Source organism: Erpetoichthys calabaricus, chromosome 12, assembly GCF_900747795.2.
Source record: "Erpetoichthys calabaricus chromosome 12, fErpCal1.3, whole genome shotgun sequence".
Lineage (NCBI taxonomy): Eukaryota > Metazoa > Chordata > Cladistia > Polypteriformes > Polypteridae > Erpetoichthys > Erpetoichthys calabaricus.
The window spans coordinates 29,150,369-29,166,811 of record NC_041405.2 but is presented as its reverse complement, the minus strand read 5'-3'; the positions used below and the strand labels follow the sequence as shown (position 1 = coordinate 29,166,811).

General features: G+C 39.6%; 1 protein-coding gene across 2 annotated transcripts in view; it reads left to right on the top strand.

Annotated features, from left to right (window-relative positions):
• Positions 1-14,636, top strand: part of LOC114662005 (coiled-coil domain-containing protein 134-like) — a 51,844-nt gene extending 37,208 nt beyond the window's left edge. For both annotated transcript variants that reach the window (XM_028815288.2, XM_028815287.2), the window contains exons 5-7: positions 6,129-6,310; positions 7,269-7,340; positions 13,256-14,636. In XM_028815288.2, the coding sequence (XP_028671121.1) occupies positions 6,129-6,310; positions 7,269-7,340; positions 13,256-13,381 (380 nt within the window). In that variant the 3' untranslated portion in view covers positions 13,382-14,636. The remainder of the gene's footprint in view (positions 1-6,128; positions 6,311-7,268; positions 7,341-13,255) is intronic.
• Positions 14,637-16,443: the final 1,807 nt, after the last annotated feature.

Sequence of the window (16,443 nt, the reverse complement as noted above, 5' to 3'; positions counted from 1 at the left end):
AACATTAAAATTATTAAACTTTATTTATCTATGTATTTATTAAGAAGTAACACAAACACATTGGTCAATAGTCAGTCAGATTTAATTTGCTGTAGACACTGCAACCGAAAAACACTATGTGACCAAAGGTTTGTAGACACCTGACCACGGGCTTGTTGGACATCCTATTCTAAAACATAGATGTTAATATGGAGTCACCCCCTGCCCATGCAGATATAACAGCCTCCACTCTTCTAGGAAGCTGTCCACAAGAGTTTGTCTTGTGTCTGTAGGAATCTGTGCTCATTCCTCCAAAAGAGCATTTGTGAGGTCAGGTACTGATGTCAGATGAGAAGGCCTGCCTCACAATCCGGTTCATCCCAAAGGTGTTCAGTAGGGCTGAGATGAGGACTCTGTACAGGCCACTCGCATTCCTCCATGTCTTTATGGACCTCGCTTTTGCACATGGGTATAGTCATGCTAAAATCAGAAAATGGTCATCTCCAAACTGTTGCTATAAATTGGGAAGCGTGCAATTGTCTAAAATGTCTTTATATGCTGTAGCATTAACGGTACCATTCTATGGAACCAAGGGGCCTATCCCAAAACTTGAAAAGCAGCCCCAGGACATTATGCCTCTTCCATCAAAACTTTACAATAGGCACTATGCAGTCCAAAAGGTAGTGATCTCCTGGCATTCACCAATCCCAGAGTCTGCCATCATAGTGAAGTGTGGTTAATCACTCCAAAGAACACATCTTCACTGCTCCAGAGTGCAATGGTGATGTGGTTCACAATACTCCTGCCGACGCTTGGTACTACACATGCAGTTTGTGTGCTTCTGCTCTGCCATGAGCACTCACTTCATGAAACTTCTGACACACAGTTATTCTGCCAATATTGCTTTTAGAGGCAGTTTAGAACTCGAGTGATCTTGAGTATATGCAATACAGCACGTTTTCCCCTTTCTGCGAGTTTGCATGGTCTACCACTTCGTGGCTGAGCTGCCGTAGCTCCTGGATGCTTCCACTCCACAATAACAACACTTCCAGGTGACTGTGCAGAGGAGAATTTTCATATACTGACTTGTGGCAAAGGTGGCATCCTATGACAGCGCCACATTTAAAGTCACTGAGCTCTTCAGCATTGCTCATTCTACTGCCAATGTTATCAGTGGAGGCTTCATGGCTACAGTACTTGATTTTATAAATTTGTTAACAATGAACTTGGGGGGTCTCCACATACTATTGGCCATATAGTGCGTCTTTGAATTGGAGAGCCTGTGAAATTAGCATGTTAGCTTCCTATCTGATGTTGTCTTGCTTTTAACACCAGACATTTTGTTACAGTTGTCTCTCAGTTTAGTCATGAAGAAGGTTTGACATGCCGAGCATTCAACAATAAAATCTATGCATGGTTATACAAAGAGATTTATTAATATTAATAAAATCTCTGAATACTTTGGACTGCATCGCCCAAATCCTAGATTTATGCTTACTACAGCACTGTTTCCATTTAAATAAGCCTATTAATAGTAAACTAGTAAATACAAATAAATAAATAAATAAAAATAGTAAACACAGGAGCGCCACAGGGGACTGTACTTTCTCCGGTCCTGTTCAGCCTATATACATTGGACTTCCAATACAACTCGGAGTCCTGCCATGTGCAAAAATTCGCTGATGACACTGCTATCGTGGGCTGCATCAGGAATGGGCTGGAGGAGGAGTATAGGGACCTAATCAATGACTTTGTTAAATGGTGCGACTCAAACCAACTACACCTGAACACCAGCAAAACCAAACAGCTGGTGGTGGATTTTAGGAGGCCCAGACCCCTCATAGACCCAGTGATCATCAAAGGTGACTGTGTGCAGATGGTGCAGACCTATAAATACCTGGGAGTGCAGCTGGATGATAAATTAGACTGGACTGCCAATACTGATGCGCTGTGCAAGAAAGGACAGAGCCGGTTATACTACCTTAGAAGGCTGGCGTCCTTCAACATCTGCAATAAGATGCTGCAGATGTTCTATCAGACAGTTGTGGCGAGCGCCCTCTTCTACGCAGTGGTGTGCTGGGGAGGCAGCATTAAGAGGAAAGACGCCTCACGTCTGGACAAACTGGTGAGGAAGGCAAGCTGTATTGTAGGCATGGAGCTAGACAGTTTAACATCTGTGGTAGAGCGAAGGGCGCTCAGCAGGCTCCTATCAATTATGGAGAATCCACTGCATCCACTTAATAGTATCATCTCCAGACAGAAGAGCAGCTTCAGCGACAGACTGCTGTCACTGTCCTGCTCCACTGACAGATTGAGGAGATTGTTTCTCCCCCAAACTATGCGACTCTTTAATTCCACCCGGGGGGGTAAACGTTAACATTCAACATTTATACATAGTTATTGTCTGTTTTTCACCTGCATTATTATCACTCTTTAATTTAATATTATTTATTGTATCAGTATGCTGCTGCTGAAGAATGTGAATTTCCCATTGGGATTAATAAAGTATCTATCTATCTATCTATCTATCTATCTATCTATCTATCTATCTATCTATCTATCTATCTATCTATCTATCTATCTATCTATCTATCTATCTATCTATCTATCTATCTATCTATCTATCTATCTATCTATCTATCTATCTATCTATCTATCTATCTATCTATCTATCTATCTATCTATCTATCTATCTATCTATCTATCTATCTATCTAGTATACTGCAGGTTTAGTAAGCTAAACGTGTACAAGAAGGCCAAGCAACTGAATTCATTCACATATCAACAATAGCAGAACCCTGTATTGCTTCAGCAAGATTGGCACAGATACCCACACGCTTTTTCCAACTGAGATCATTCATGGAGAAAGAAAAAAAAAAACTCTTTTTCAGCTTCAGTACATTAGTGATTTCTTAATTCTCACAGATAAGTGTTGATTCACATTTCCCTTTTACACAAGTATTGAATGAGTACTTAACATAGTCCTATTTAACATGAATTACTTAATAACACAGTTAGACCACTGAGATCAGCGCCATCTTCAAGCTGCAAGGTAGAATAAGGAGATAGTCTGAGTCTGTGACAGAAGTGATTCAAAATGTCAGTCGCACAGGGTGAAAGACTTCTTTTTTTTTTTTTTTTAACAGTGGATCCAGTAATGGTTTCACACAGGTGAATAGCGCATTGCTTTATAACATTTTCACCAACTGTGCTGACCTCTCTTTTGTGAAGCAATGCGGTAGTATACTTTAAGTAAGACTTATAATACCCTTTTTATTTCCACTGACCAACAAAGGCTTCACTGATGGAGTCTTTTTATATAATACACGTTCATCTTTTCAAAATATATTAGGGATTTACCTTTCTGTCTAGATGATTTCTTTCAAGGTATCACTGAGGGATTATGGGGCTATTACTGATCTTCTTTTGATAAATATTCCACCCAGAAATTCTATTTTTTTATTCATACTTACCCCACGCACTTTGTAATGATGGCTGTGAAAAATCTTTAAAAATTCTTTAAAAATCTTTTAAAATTTTTATCTTAAGGAGAAATAACATATTGAATATTCAAGATCGACTCATGTTGCATAATTTAGATGTATGTTGTACATTCATTTGGTCAGAATGGGTAATTTGTTTTGCTGAAGTATTACACATTTGAAGTAACAATGTCATGACTGCATAGACAATGGGAGGTCTGAAAATCAAAAGTTAAACCTTATGAGAAGGATTTAGGATTCATAGTAGACTTGACGTTATCAACTGCCAGACAATGTTCAGAAACCATTAAGAAGGCTAACAGAATGTTAGGTTATATAGAATACTGATGTGTGGAGTACAAATCTAAAGAGGTTATGCTCAAGCTTTATAACGCACAGGCCTCATCTGGAGTACTGTGTACAGTTTAATCAAAAGAAGATTAAGAGGTGACAGGATTGAAATGTTTAAAATTACAAAAGGATAGTCCAGTGGATCGAGACTGTTATTTTAAAATGAGTTCAGCAAGGACACAGTTGAAAACTTGTTAAAGGCAAATTTCGCACAAATACTAGGAAGTTTCTCTTTGCTCAGAGAAACACAAACACATGGAATTAGATACCAAGTAGGGTGGTAGACAGTAAGACTTTCAAAACTCGACTTGATGTTATTTTGGAAGAATTAAGTGGATAAGAGTGGTGAGCTTTGTTGAGCTGAATGGCCTGTTCACGTCCAGATTTTTCTAATGTCATTAACAGTGTCTCATATGCACACCAGAGTATAAGCAACACCATCCCAGAACATGAAGGGGCATGGTCACTAACGGTGTTATCTGTTTTTCTGCCTGCATCCTTGTGAAAACATCCGGTGATGGCAATTGCTTGCAACCTTTCCAGTCAGAGGACAATACATTTGAGGCTCTCATGAAAGGGCTTGTTGCATTTTGTTTTAGAATCCCCCATAAAACGGAGCTCTACCCTAAACTGACCACTCAGACAAGCACTATTTCTGCTAGAAGAGGCATGATAGACCTTACTTTTATTTTGTTCAAATCTGCGCCAATGAGTGCTTATTTCTTTTGTTTCAAAATAATTATGAAAAGGATCTACCCAATGTTTATTCTTTGGTCTTGTGTGATACTTTGCACAACCACAACAGTTAACTTCCTGAAAACTCCACATTGAATGTCAACAAGAAAGATGCAATTCCCAGAATGCTTTGCGTTACAAATTATTTTCTGTGTTCAGCCATCCCTGTTGCTGTAAATGATATTCCAGCACTATGTACTGTTAAGCAGTGATAAATTAACTCTGACCTGACAGTGTGCATGTGACTAGCAGTGGACATATGATCTCCGTGATAACGGTAAAGGAGTTAAAGGGAACTCAAATCAACCGCACTAGTGTGGAGGAATTTTTTTTAACTAAAGAACATCCATCCATCCATCCATTTTCCAACCCGCTGAATCCGAACACAGGGTCACGGGGGTCTGCTGGAGCCAATCCAAGCCAACACAGGGCACAAGGCAGGAACCAATTCTGGGCAGGGTGCCAATTATTTATTAATCATATATTTTGATTAATTTTGGGGCCCTGGGAGTTGAAGTCTGGCCATGATGAAAACTGAAAATATTTGTTTTAGTTGGTCTTCTTAACTGCTGGGTTTCTTAATTATCGTATTTTGTTTTAAAAAGACTATTAAGAAGGGTGGCACAGTGGCGCAGTGGGTAGCGCTGCTGCCTTGCAGTTAGGAGACCTGGGTTTGCTTCCCGGGTCCTCCCTGCGTGGAGTTTGCATGTTCTCCCCGTGTCTGCGTGGGTTTCCTCCAGGCGCTCCGGTTTCCTCCCACAGTCCAAAGACATGCAGGTTAGGTGGATTGGCGATTCTAAATTGGCCCTAGTGTGTGCTTGGTGTGTTTGTGTGTGTTCTGCGGTGGCTTGGCACCCTGCCCAGGATTGGTTCCTGCCTTGTGCCCTGTGTTGGCTGCGATTGGCTCCAGCAGACCCCCGTGACCCTGTGTTTGGATTCAGCGGGTTGGAAAATGGATGGATGGATGGATGAAAAACTATTAAGAGTTATTGTCTTCATTTTAGTTTTCATTTATGGTAATAACTGTGGTCTCAACCCCCCTGCCAAGTTTATGTGATCAGAGAACCCAATATGAAGTAGTTTCTTATAAATGATAATACATGTATGCAGCATTCAGTCTGTACAAAATGCAGTTTAGAAGGGAATGTAATTTTCTTCCATCAAAGGTGACCAGTCAGAGAATGAGACGTTGTAATGAGCAGGATCTAATCAGGGAAGGACTACCTAATAAGTATGAATAAATCAGAGTGCAATTAGAGACTGTGTTTCTAAAAGTCTGTGTTTTCACCCATCCACATTGTAACGCTGAGCCGGCGTTCCCAGAATTAAATGTCTCGTATTAAAAACACCAACGTAGTTTGAACGAGATGTGAAAACAAAGACTAAAGTCTGCAATTTTAATAAAACCATAGTAGTGTGGACGCAACCTAAATCTTTGTGATCTGCTTTTATGTCTTTTCTACCCGCTTGTACATCTTATTAAAATAATCTTCTTTGAACCTATCGATCTAACCAGTATATTGCTATGATGGAAGTGAAGAATGGTGATTGTTGTTTCATACAATTAATTTATTTAAACAGCATATTCACACATTGTTGAGAACACAGCATTTTTTGGAGATGTTGCCCTCCGTTTCCCCAAAATCGTCCATCATTACTTTGACCGAAACTCCAACTGGAACCTCCTGATACGATGGGGACTTGGATTTTGCAATCAGACTGGAGTCTTCGATGGAGGGCCTCATGGGCAAGTCCTGTCACTGGTGAGTTTCATTTGATAATTTGATGATGATTTTAAACTGACATCTCTTCACGAACTCCCCTATAGTTTCTGAGGGTGATCTCCATAAATAAAGGCTTCTTAGTTCTGACGCTGTCAGTATCTATTCATCCTCCATCGATCCATAGTCTAGTGTCAGCTTCACAAAGAATCATAGCCTGGCCTAGCTTCATTACTTCACCATACTGTATACAGTCGTTAGGCTATGGGCATGTTAAACTTTAATAGAAGTCCAACAATAGTTACTTATATGAAGCATTTCATATTTTATGTTAGCTGCTCTGTGCACGGTTTATGATTTGTATTCATAATGTTCTTTTATGAAAGATTCAGGTAGCCTGACAGATGTTTGAAGCTTTATTTCTTTCTATGATTTTCTGTCCGGTGATGGACTTGCACCCAATCCAGAGTTAGTAGCTGCTTTGAACTTGATAATCCCACCACCCTGAACTGAATAAGTCCCTGATGGAAATCACTAGAAATGAGCATCAGGTGCTGGCATACTATTGATTCTGTGCTTGTTATCCTTATATTACATCTTCTTTTGCCTGTAATTTAAATTAACTCGATCTAGATCATTTGAACTGAAAATGTCAAACTTGACCTTTAGTTAGAATCATTAGGAGGCTATGAATTATGTTGCCAGGCAATTAGTATGCATAATGGGGACAGCATTAATTGCCATTCAACACCATGTCATTCATTATGCTTGGAAGCGCTGCTCACAGTTGACACAGGTAGATAATAATCGTTGTCGAAAGGTAAAAGTCTTTCCTCAGTGATTGTTGGTACATTAGTCCCAACTGCTATTGGATTCTTAGTCTTTTTCCATCAGTTTCTTTTAATCACGCTTAACATTATTTCAGTATTCAATGGACACTCAATTTGCAATAAATAATTCTGTCTGTATGCTTATGTAGACTTCCTTATCCTTTTTGCAGATGGCTCAGGAGCTTGGTATCATTGAGAAGTCACCAGATTTTACAAATCCATACCGAACAGAACGAGATGATGTAAGTTTTTTTTTTTTAACTTCATTTCCCTTTCATTTCACACAAAACACAGTAATAGTATGTAAAAAGTGTACATATTTCATACACAGATCAGCCGTAACTTTAAAACCCTTGACAAGTGAAGTGAATAGCATTGCATAGCTCATTACAATGGCACCTATCAAGGCGTGGGACATATTAGGGAGCAAGTGAGCAGTCAGTCCTAGAAGGTGATGTGTCGGAAGCTGGAAAAATGGGCAAGCGTAAAGATCTGAGTGACTTTGACAAGGGCCAGGTTGTGACGGCTAGACGATTGGATCAGAGCATCTTCAAAATGGTAGGCTGTGTGGGGAGTTCTCAGTCTGCAGTGGTTAGTACCTGCCAAAAGTGGTCCAAGGACCTGGCAGCAGGGTCATGGGCATCCAATGCTCATTAACGCGTGTGGTGAGCAAAGGCTAGCCAGTCAGGTCTCATCCCACAGAAGAGTTATGCTTTTTTGAACACTACTTGTTTTCTTTGTAATCTGATTAACACAATGACTGTTGGAACATTTATTACCAGGACATTGCAGAGTAGGTCTATGCATATATGATGAATAATTAAATTTCTTTATGAGATTTGATTATTTATTGGAAACCAGTGGTTAATTATTTTATTATCATCACAAACCTTCAAAACTCTGGAAATGTAAAGAAATCCAATGAAAAATGTAAAGAAACTGTTACTTAATTTTCACCAGCAACTTGACTAAATGTCTGCATTTGAGTAAGTGTCCTTAAAGCATGGCACCATGCAGAGTGCAGCCTTAGTAGCTCACATGCCGCAAATTTAATGTGTTCCTTTGCTCTGTCCACTTTTGCTGCATACAACACATTTAACACAGGACATTAGAACAGTCTGAATGAGAAGAGGCCATTCAGTTTAACAAAGCTCGCCAGACCTATCAACTTAATTCTTTTAAAATAACATCAAGATCATTTTTAAAAGTCCTTAAAATCCTACTGTCTGCCACACCACTTGGTAGCTTATTGCAAGTTTCTATGGTTCTTTGTGTAAGAAAAACTTCCTAATGTTTGTGCGAAATTTACCCTGAACAAGTTTCCAACTGTGTCTCCGTGTTCTTGATGAACTCATTTTGTAAAGCAGTCTTGATCCACTGTATTGATTCCCTTCATAATTTTAAACACTTCAATCATGTCACCATTTAACCTTCTTATGCCTAAAGTGAGAAGGCTCAGCTCTTTTAATCTTTCTACATAATTCATCCCCTGTAGCACTGGAATCGGCCTAGTCGCTCTTCTCTGGACATTTTCCGGTGCTGCTATGTCCTATTTGTAGCCATGGAGACCAAAACTACACCCAGTACTCCAGATGAGGCCTCACCAGTGCATTATAAAGCTTCAGCATTACCTCCTGTGACTTGTGCGCCACACATCAAGGCGCTATATAACCTGACATTCTGTTAGCCTTCTTAATGGCTTCTGAACACTGTCTGACAGTCGAGTCTACTGCGACTCCTAAATTCTTCTCATAAGGTGTACTTTCAATTTTCAGACCTCCCATTATGTATTCAAACCTAACATTTTCACCTCCTACATATCATTCTTTACTTTTACTTACATTAATTTCATCTGAAACAAACCTGCCTAAGTCTGGATGCTGTCCAAGTCCCTCTGTAATGATTCAACAGATTTGAGATTATCTGCCATTCCGTCTAGCTTGATGTCATCTTCAAACTATATAAATGTAGTTGTTTCAAATCATCAGCAACTTTTATAACTTTTTCACTACAACAAAACTATGGCCTGCTGTGGCTACAAAAAAAAAGAAAAATTCTATGACTAATTGCAGCAGAGATCAGCAGTTGAGCCTCCAGTGGCTGTAAACTGAGGTACAAGTTATCTTGTATGTCGCACCTCCACAGGCCCAATGACGTAAAAGTTAACTCGTACCTCACATCTGAGGCTAATCACCTCTTACACTTTGTGCCTGACTGAAAAGTAATCTGTTTTTCAAATTATCTTACCCTGTAGCTGTGAATATTTGTAGCTCTGTAAAATGTTTTGACTTCTTTAATATGTATTTAAAATAAAACAAAACAGAAATTAGTGAATTTAAAAGTAATACAGTTTTGTTCAGTGTATTGAAAGCTATTTGTAAAATATATACATATGTCCCCAATAAGGTTAATTAGCTTCTATAACTATGCGGTGGTATACATAAGATTTGGGGCTGAAAGAGTCCAGCCTAACATCCCAAACACCGTAGCAATACTGCTTGTAACTTGTGAGCCGTCCCGAGATCCCCTGTCGCTCTCTGCAATGCAAAACTTCTTTGAGTCTTTGTAAGTGAGTGGTCACTGATTTATGGCTCAGGGGTGATACTTGGGTGGTGGCTGCCACAGACAGAATTCTTGGACTGTGAGAGCATCACATTTACTCCACAAGTGCCAACTAAAGATAGACAAAACCCTGTCTGCTTAATGTACTTTCGAACACTGATACTTTAGTCATAATACTTTGTTTATTTTCCTTCACAGTAACGATAATGAGATTGAAAAACATCAGAGTTTGAGAACTTTGCTGCACACTCCCTAGTGGTTAATAAGGTGTCCCAGTCATTTAAGTCATCCGATAAATCAAGCAAGGAAAATTTAATATACCTCACAAGCAGCTGTAATGAAGAGCACCTCTTCGAGATCTCATGCGATGCTGCTGTGTAGCCTGCAGTGAAGAATAATGTAAGAGTGCATCACAAGAGGCTTTGGAAACAACAAGGGCACATCAGGACAGTTGCTGAAGGAATCAATGACAGAATCACCCTGAACTTGTACCGTTCCCCGAGCCGGCACGATTATAACATGCGCTGCCATCCTAGAGAGGCAGTAAAGAGAAAGAAAAAAAATAAGAAATGATCCAGGGTACAAGCGACCAACACTACTTTCCTGCTAGACCACCATAAGTACAGAAGCACACCAGAGAAAGCAAATTTAAGTTACAAAAGAATTGTAATTATCCCGTAAAATGAGGCCTTGGACACAACAAATAAACCCCTGTACAGTATATACATAATACCGCGCTGCAGCACTTCCACCCCCCACATGTATCACGAAACAAAACAATTAACAGCATACATCACTAATACACAATTGTGAAAAACAAATTAATACAAGCAAAGTCCTTTAAATATTCACTGTTAAACATGATTACTTACAGTCTGTGATGGCGAAGGATGTGCCAAGCCGTAACCTCCTGTTCTGGGAAACGTAATGCTACACAATTCCTTATGCTGGCCCGTCAGGTCCACTCCCGAATGACTTATCACTTCATTCATATGAAAAGAAAAATGGTTCTTAGAGAAATGAACATGGGTTCACCTGACTTTTTCCAGTGAGTTGAGTAGCTTTCCCTCTCACAGTTTTGGTGGCGTCTGCTTCTCCTTTGGCTCTGGCGCTCTCTTCTCCTCGTTCACCTTTTCCCTCGCCACAGATTTACGTATGGTTGACTCCTCCCCTTACAGGTTGTTTGGCCCTCCAAGCCAGGTGCTGCCTTCCCCATGAACCATTGGCTGGCCTTGAACATTCAACCATTCCATCCCATACATATTCATGACCACCATTACAGACTGTGACTATGGAGAAAAATAAAGCAGAAAAACTATTTACTTGCTATCTGTGGAGAATATATACTACTAAAACAGCATTGGGATGGGCTAGGTGTTATAATGAGGGCTAGCAGTCTGAAGAAGACATCAGTGACTTCAGATTTAGTTAAACCCATTGAGTGTGGTGCATTGACAGTCACCTCAGTCTCAACACCCAAATCACTCACTCATTGTGGTGCTATGAATTAACCTTCAGCTTGTCTGAATTTTATTTAAATATGAAGACTTCATTTAAAATCTTATCTTTTTGATGCGTTTATTTATAAATTAAACATTTAATTAAGGGAATACTCCACCCAAAAATTTATTTATTTTTATGTTACTAGGCCAATGTCGTTTGTAGAGATGGCTGAGAAATGTTCCAATCTCCTCTTTTGGTGGAGAACAGGCATAGCAAAGTTTCTGATAGAACAGGACCCAATGGTGATGAATGCTGGACAACAGCAAATAGGTTCAAAAATATCTGAAAAAAATTCATATTACTCGTGTTGCATAATTCATATGTCAAATCATCTAGTCATGCTCACAGCATGCAAAGTGCATGTATGTTTGCTAAATATTGTCAAGTAAATAGCTCTGGAAGATGAACGTCGTCCAAAAAAGGAAGCCCCTTCACCCAGCATTGCTCTTTTGAATTAAAGACCCATCTTTCCTCCTCATTCATTGCTCAAGATTTTGGTCTTCAATTCAAAAATGCGATCCCATGTGAAGGGGCATCCTGTTTGTGGACTACTTTCATTTTACAGTTGGTTATCTAGCAATTTTTTTTTTGCAAAAATACATGCAGTTTGCACATTGTAAGGATACGACTGGGTGACGTCTCATTTGGATTATACAACATAATTACCTTGAGAATTTTTTTATGGACGTTTTTGATAATGTTTGCTGTTGTGCAGTGTTGGACATTATTGGGTACTGTTCTATCAGAACTTTGTTAAGCCTGTTCTCCAATCAAACATCAGATTAAATTTTTTTCTCAGCCATCACTACAAACTTCACAGGATAAGTATAATAGAAAAAAGTTATCATTTTTGGGTGGAGTACTCCTTCAAAAGCTGGACAGTTTTCACAGTAGCACTATGGATTAGCATTTCTGCTTAATGGATCCTGCACCCCTGGGCTCAAATCACAGTCATTCTGTGTGCCGAGTTTGCTCTTTCTCCCATTGCCCATGTGGGTTTTCCTCCTACATTCCCTAAGACGTGCAGTTTAGTTAATTGGCAACACTAAATGTGACCCTATTTGATTGTGTGACAATGTGTGCGTTAAAGAATAAGTTATTTCTTCACAAACAAGCTATATATGCATAAGGCAGGCAAAATTGTGTTGTACAGTTTATTGCTTTCAATAAATTTAAAAAGAAAGCAGTTGTGCGTTACATTGTAGTCAATTAGGGCATAGAGAAAAAGTGTAAAAACTTGCCAAATATGTCACTTTTCAAGCCAAGACAATCAAGTATTGATCCATGTCTTGTGATTATACACACGATCTGCAAAATAGTTTATATATGTCATTTCTGAACAACAAAAAACAGCAATATTATGAGATTCAGACACTTAAAAGAAACCCACCACGTGTGATAGCTCAACACTTGTGGTCTTCTGCAATAACATTTCTCCCCACTGAGCCATAGTGTCATCGCAACAGACCAAATCACAGTAAAATTTTCATGCCTCGTGTTTGTTTTTTTTTTGATATAATTCCATAGTTATGCAAGAATTCACACAAGCAGTAGAAAAACGGATCCTCGCAACGAGAAAAATAATACCAGAAATATGCAATAAAACAATTATTTCCAGATTTTCTTTGTTGTTACAAACACGTGTCGGAAACACGTAAGCCGTGGATCAACTTGACAACTGTCTTGGCTTGAAAAACTGATGTATTTGAGTTTTTAAGTTTTTCCACCATGCCTCATGCCCTCCATTATAATGCACCATATAGAAAGTGTTTAAATTTAGAACACTATTTTGCCTGGCATATGTCACATGATTGTGAAGAAATACCTTTTACTTGAAAAATACTGAACCTATCCTTTAATGGACTGGCGCATGCCTCATACTCTGTGCTGCCAGACCCTGAATTAGATTAAGCAGGTTTACGAAATAATGAATGAGCAAAAGAGAATTTTGATTCTAACTTTTGGCTTAATCTTATCTACATAAATAGTATTTTTTTCATAGAGCAAACTATTATCTTGTTTTTGATCATATAAATAAAATGCTTTACTTTAATTGATACTGACATGCTTGATTCCAAACCTTGCTTCTCAGGTCCTGCACACAGCTGATGCCTTCCGGAAAGTTCTCAGGGAAGAGGAAAAGCGTAGACGGAAAGAAGAGAAAAGGAAAGAAATTCGGAAAGGCCCGAGAATCTCCCGTTCTCGTTCTGAGCTCTAGGGCTATACAGGTGGACTGCTAGATGATGGGAAAGGGAAGGGAAGGGAAGGGGCAAGATCTTAGTTACCAAGCAGGCAGATTGTCTGCTCCCACTCTGGAGAATTTTTGCTTAACTCAGGTGAGTGGAAATAAATGGGGTGTGTTTTGTTGTTTTGTTTTATCTTCAGTTGAAAACGTCTTGAGTACTTGAATGGGCCTTGCATTCTCTTTAGCAGATTTAAGGCCTGAAACATTGAATTGGACATTTTTTATTTATGTTTAAGCAAAGAGTGGAAGTGATTGGTAAGGAAAATAAATGCAGTACACGTGATGACATTTGCTGCTACTTCGGATCTAATTATTTTTGAGTGCTGACCTCTAGATGAACGTCTTGTGTGTAATATTCTCAGCTGTTGATGGGGGGGCCCTGGAGCAGACATAGTCATGGACTCAGTTAATGTCTAGGTGCAATCCTCCAAGATCTGAATATCACACAGAGTGACAACAATTTTGACAAATGCTTCATTTATTGAGTTGGTAGGAAATTAATTTTCACTTACAGTGTTGCTTTTTACATCACAGAAACTTCACAGCCTCCCTGTGTAAATCAGTTAAGTACAGTATATGAAAAAAGGGAAAGACAGAAGGTTCTGTGAGGATCAAACAACACCACTGGCCTCAAAGCCTGCAGCACCCCTGCTTTAAAAAGGAGGATCTGTCTGAAATACCTCATCACAGAACAATATGTTCACGACTTCTACATGCCTGGTGTAAAGCTGTGTGAGTGAGAGCTGGCTGTGTCTTCAGAACTCGCTGTGCTCGCATTTGAGCATTTGTAGGTGCTAAATTATTTTATCTTAATAGTGCATTTTAAAGCAGTACCTGTGGAAAGAAGAGTTTAAAATATCTGTCGATAAAATCATAACAAGACAGACTGTGAACGCTGTGTCACTTGCTGAATGCCCTTGTTGCTGTGTAGTCTTTGAGCACCGTAGAGAATTATCAACTTTTTTCTTTTCTTTTTTTTTTTTTTTTTTGCAGTGTCTTGTGCGTGAACAGCAGCATATTTTTACATTTTTTAAGTGCTTGTGCAGTATATGCTTGTCTATTATAGTAAAACAAAACTAACATGAACAGAAGGGAAGAATAATATTCACCCTGCCAAAGTATGGAATACCATTTGTGCCAAAATGAAAGAAATAAAATAGCAATTATGAAAAAAAAACTCACATGAAAATGTACAGCAATATATTAATAATACATTTTTTTATATAGCACCATCCCCATGCTCAAAGTGCTTATTATCTGTGTATGCGTGTGTATGTGTGTGTGTGTGTGTGTGTATATATATATATATATATATATATATATATATATATATATATATATATATATATATATATATATATATATATATAAATAAACATATCTTACGGCCAAAACCCGAAGTTCAGCCAGTTCCCGAATTGACCAGCCATTTCACATTTTGGCCGCGCGGTGTGGCCAAAAATCCGAAGTACTAGAAATGACCGGCATATATGCTACTTTGGCCAGCCATTTCGCGAAGTGGCGAGAACTCCCTGGTCAAAATCCGATGTGCTGATGTAAGACTGTCCGCTCAAGGTGCGAAGATGCTTAAAAATTTTCAGATGCAGATTCAGAAGTGAGTTTTCCATTCTGCACAAGAAACTACTCAAGGCGGGTCTTGTTCAGCAAAGCGGACGCCACTTGAGACGGCCTTCCCCTCGCCCAAACACTAACCTTAAGGTCAATAAAATAGGTCCCTGATGTTAAGTCACTATTTTATTGCTAAAATGATAACAGAAATGTGAAACCTACTTATATACCTGATCTTAATTATTGTGAAACAACCAAGTGGCGTCCGCTTTCTGAACATGGGCCGCCAAGGCTACGCTCAACCCAATTGCACTACTAAGTGCGCAACAAATCGCTGCTCATGCCTTTTTCCTTCCGACTTTGGCCAATCGCCCCATGCCATTTCGCAAACTGGCTGGCCAAATCCCGAAATCGAGGAAAGGATCGGACATTGGCCATTTCCCGATTTGGCCGTACATTTCCTGCTTTGGCCAATTTCGGGTTTTGGCCATAACATATATACAGGGTATATATATATATATATATATATATATATATATATATATATATATATATATATATATATATTGTGGAACGAGCCCTGGACACAGACAGGCAGACATGTTCTTTTGCACCACCACACGTTTATTTACACTATCACTATTATTTACAATGTCCAAAAGTGCTCCACAAACCCCAATCTTCCCCAAAGTCCAGGCCAACCACACTGCCTCTTCTTCAGACCGCCTCCTTCTCTCTCTCTCTAACCTCGTCCTGCTCTTCTCCCCCCCCCCCCCCAGCACTTCCTGGTGTGGCGGAAGTGCTGGGGTCCAGGGTCCTCTAGGCATGGGGATGCCCCCTGGCGGTGACCACGGGCCCCTACAGGGTTGAGCTTCCAAGCCCTGTACCCATGGCCCACCAATACAATAAGGGTGGTCCCCCCCTCGTGGTCTGGAGGAGGCATGAACCCTCCTCCTGTCTCCCCGGGCATCCTGGCCAGGTAGGAACCTCAGCTGGGTGCCACTATATATATGTATATGTATATATATATATATATATATATATATATATATATATATATATATATACACATACACACACACACACACTGGGGGGTCTTTGCCCCCTGCTCGCTTCACACGCCCAACACCTTCCCCAATCCCGGGGCACACTAAGCGCCAGCCACTTCGCATCTCTGCTTTTTGCGTTTTGAAGGGGGGTGGAATGCATGCTAAGGAGATGCGGTCGCTCCTCCGAAACCCCCTCTTAAATGGTGATACAATAGGAAGCAAATACATTTTTTTTACCTCCTCTATGCTTGATCAGCAGGCTTGCTGCTGCTTGTGCTGTGCCGCGTGATCTGCATGTCGCGCAGCGCATTGAACATTTAAAAGCTTGTACAGCAGCTGTCCTTTTGTCTCACTGTCTTGTCTCATGGGATGTTAAAGTGTCTCCAAGATTTATATATATATATATATGCAGGTTTG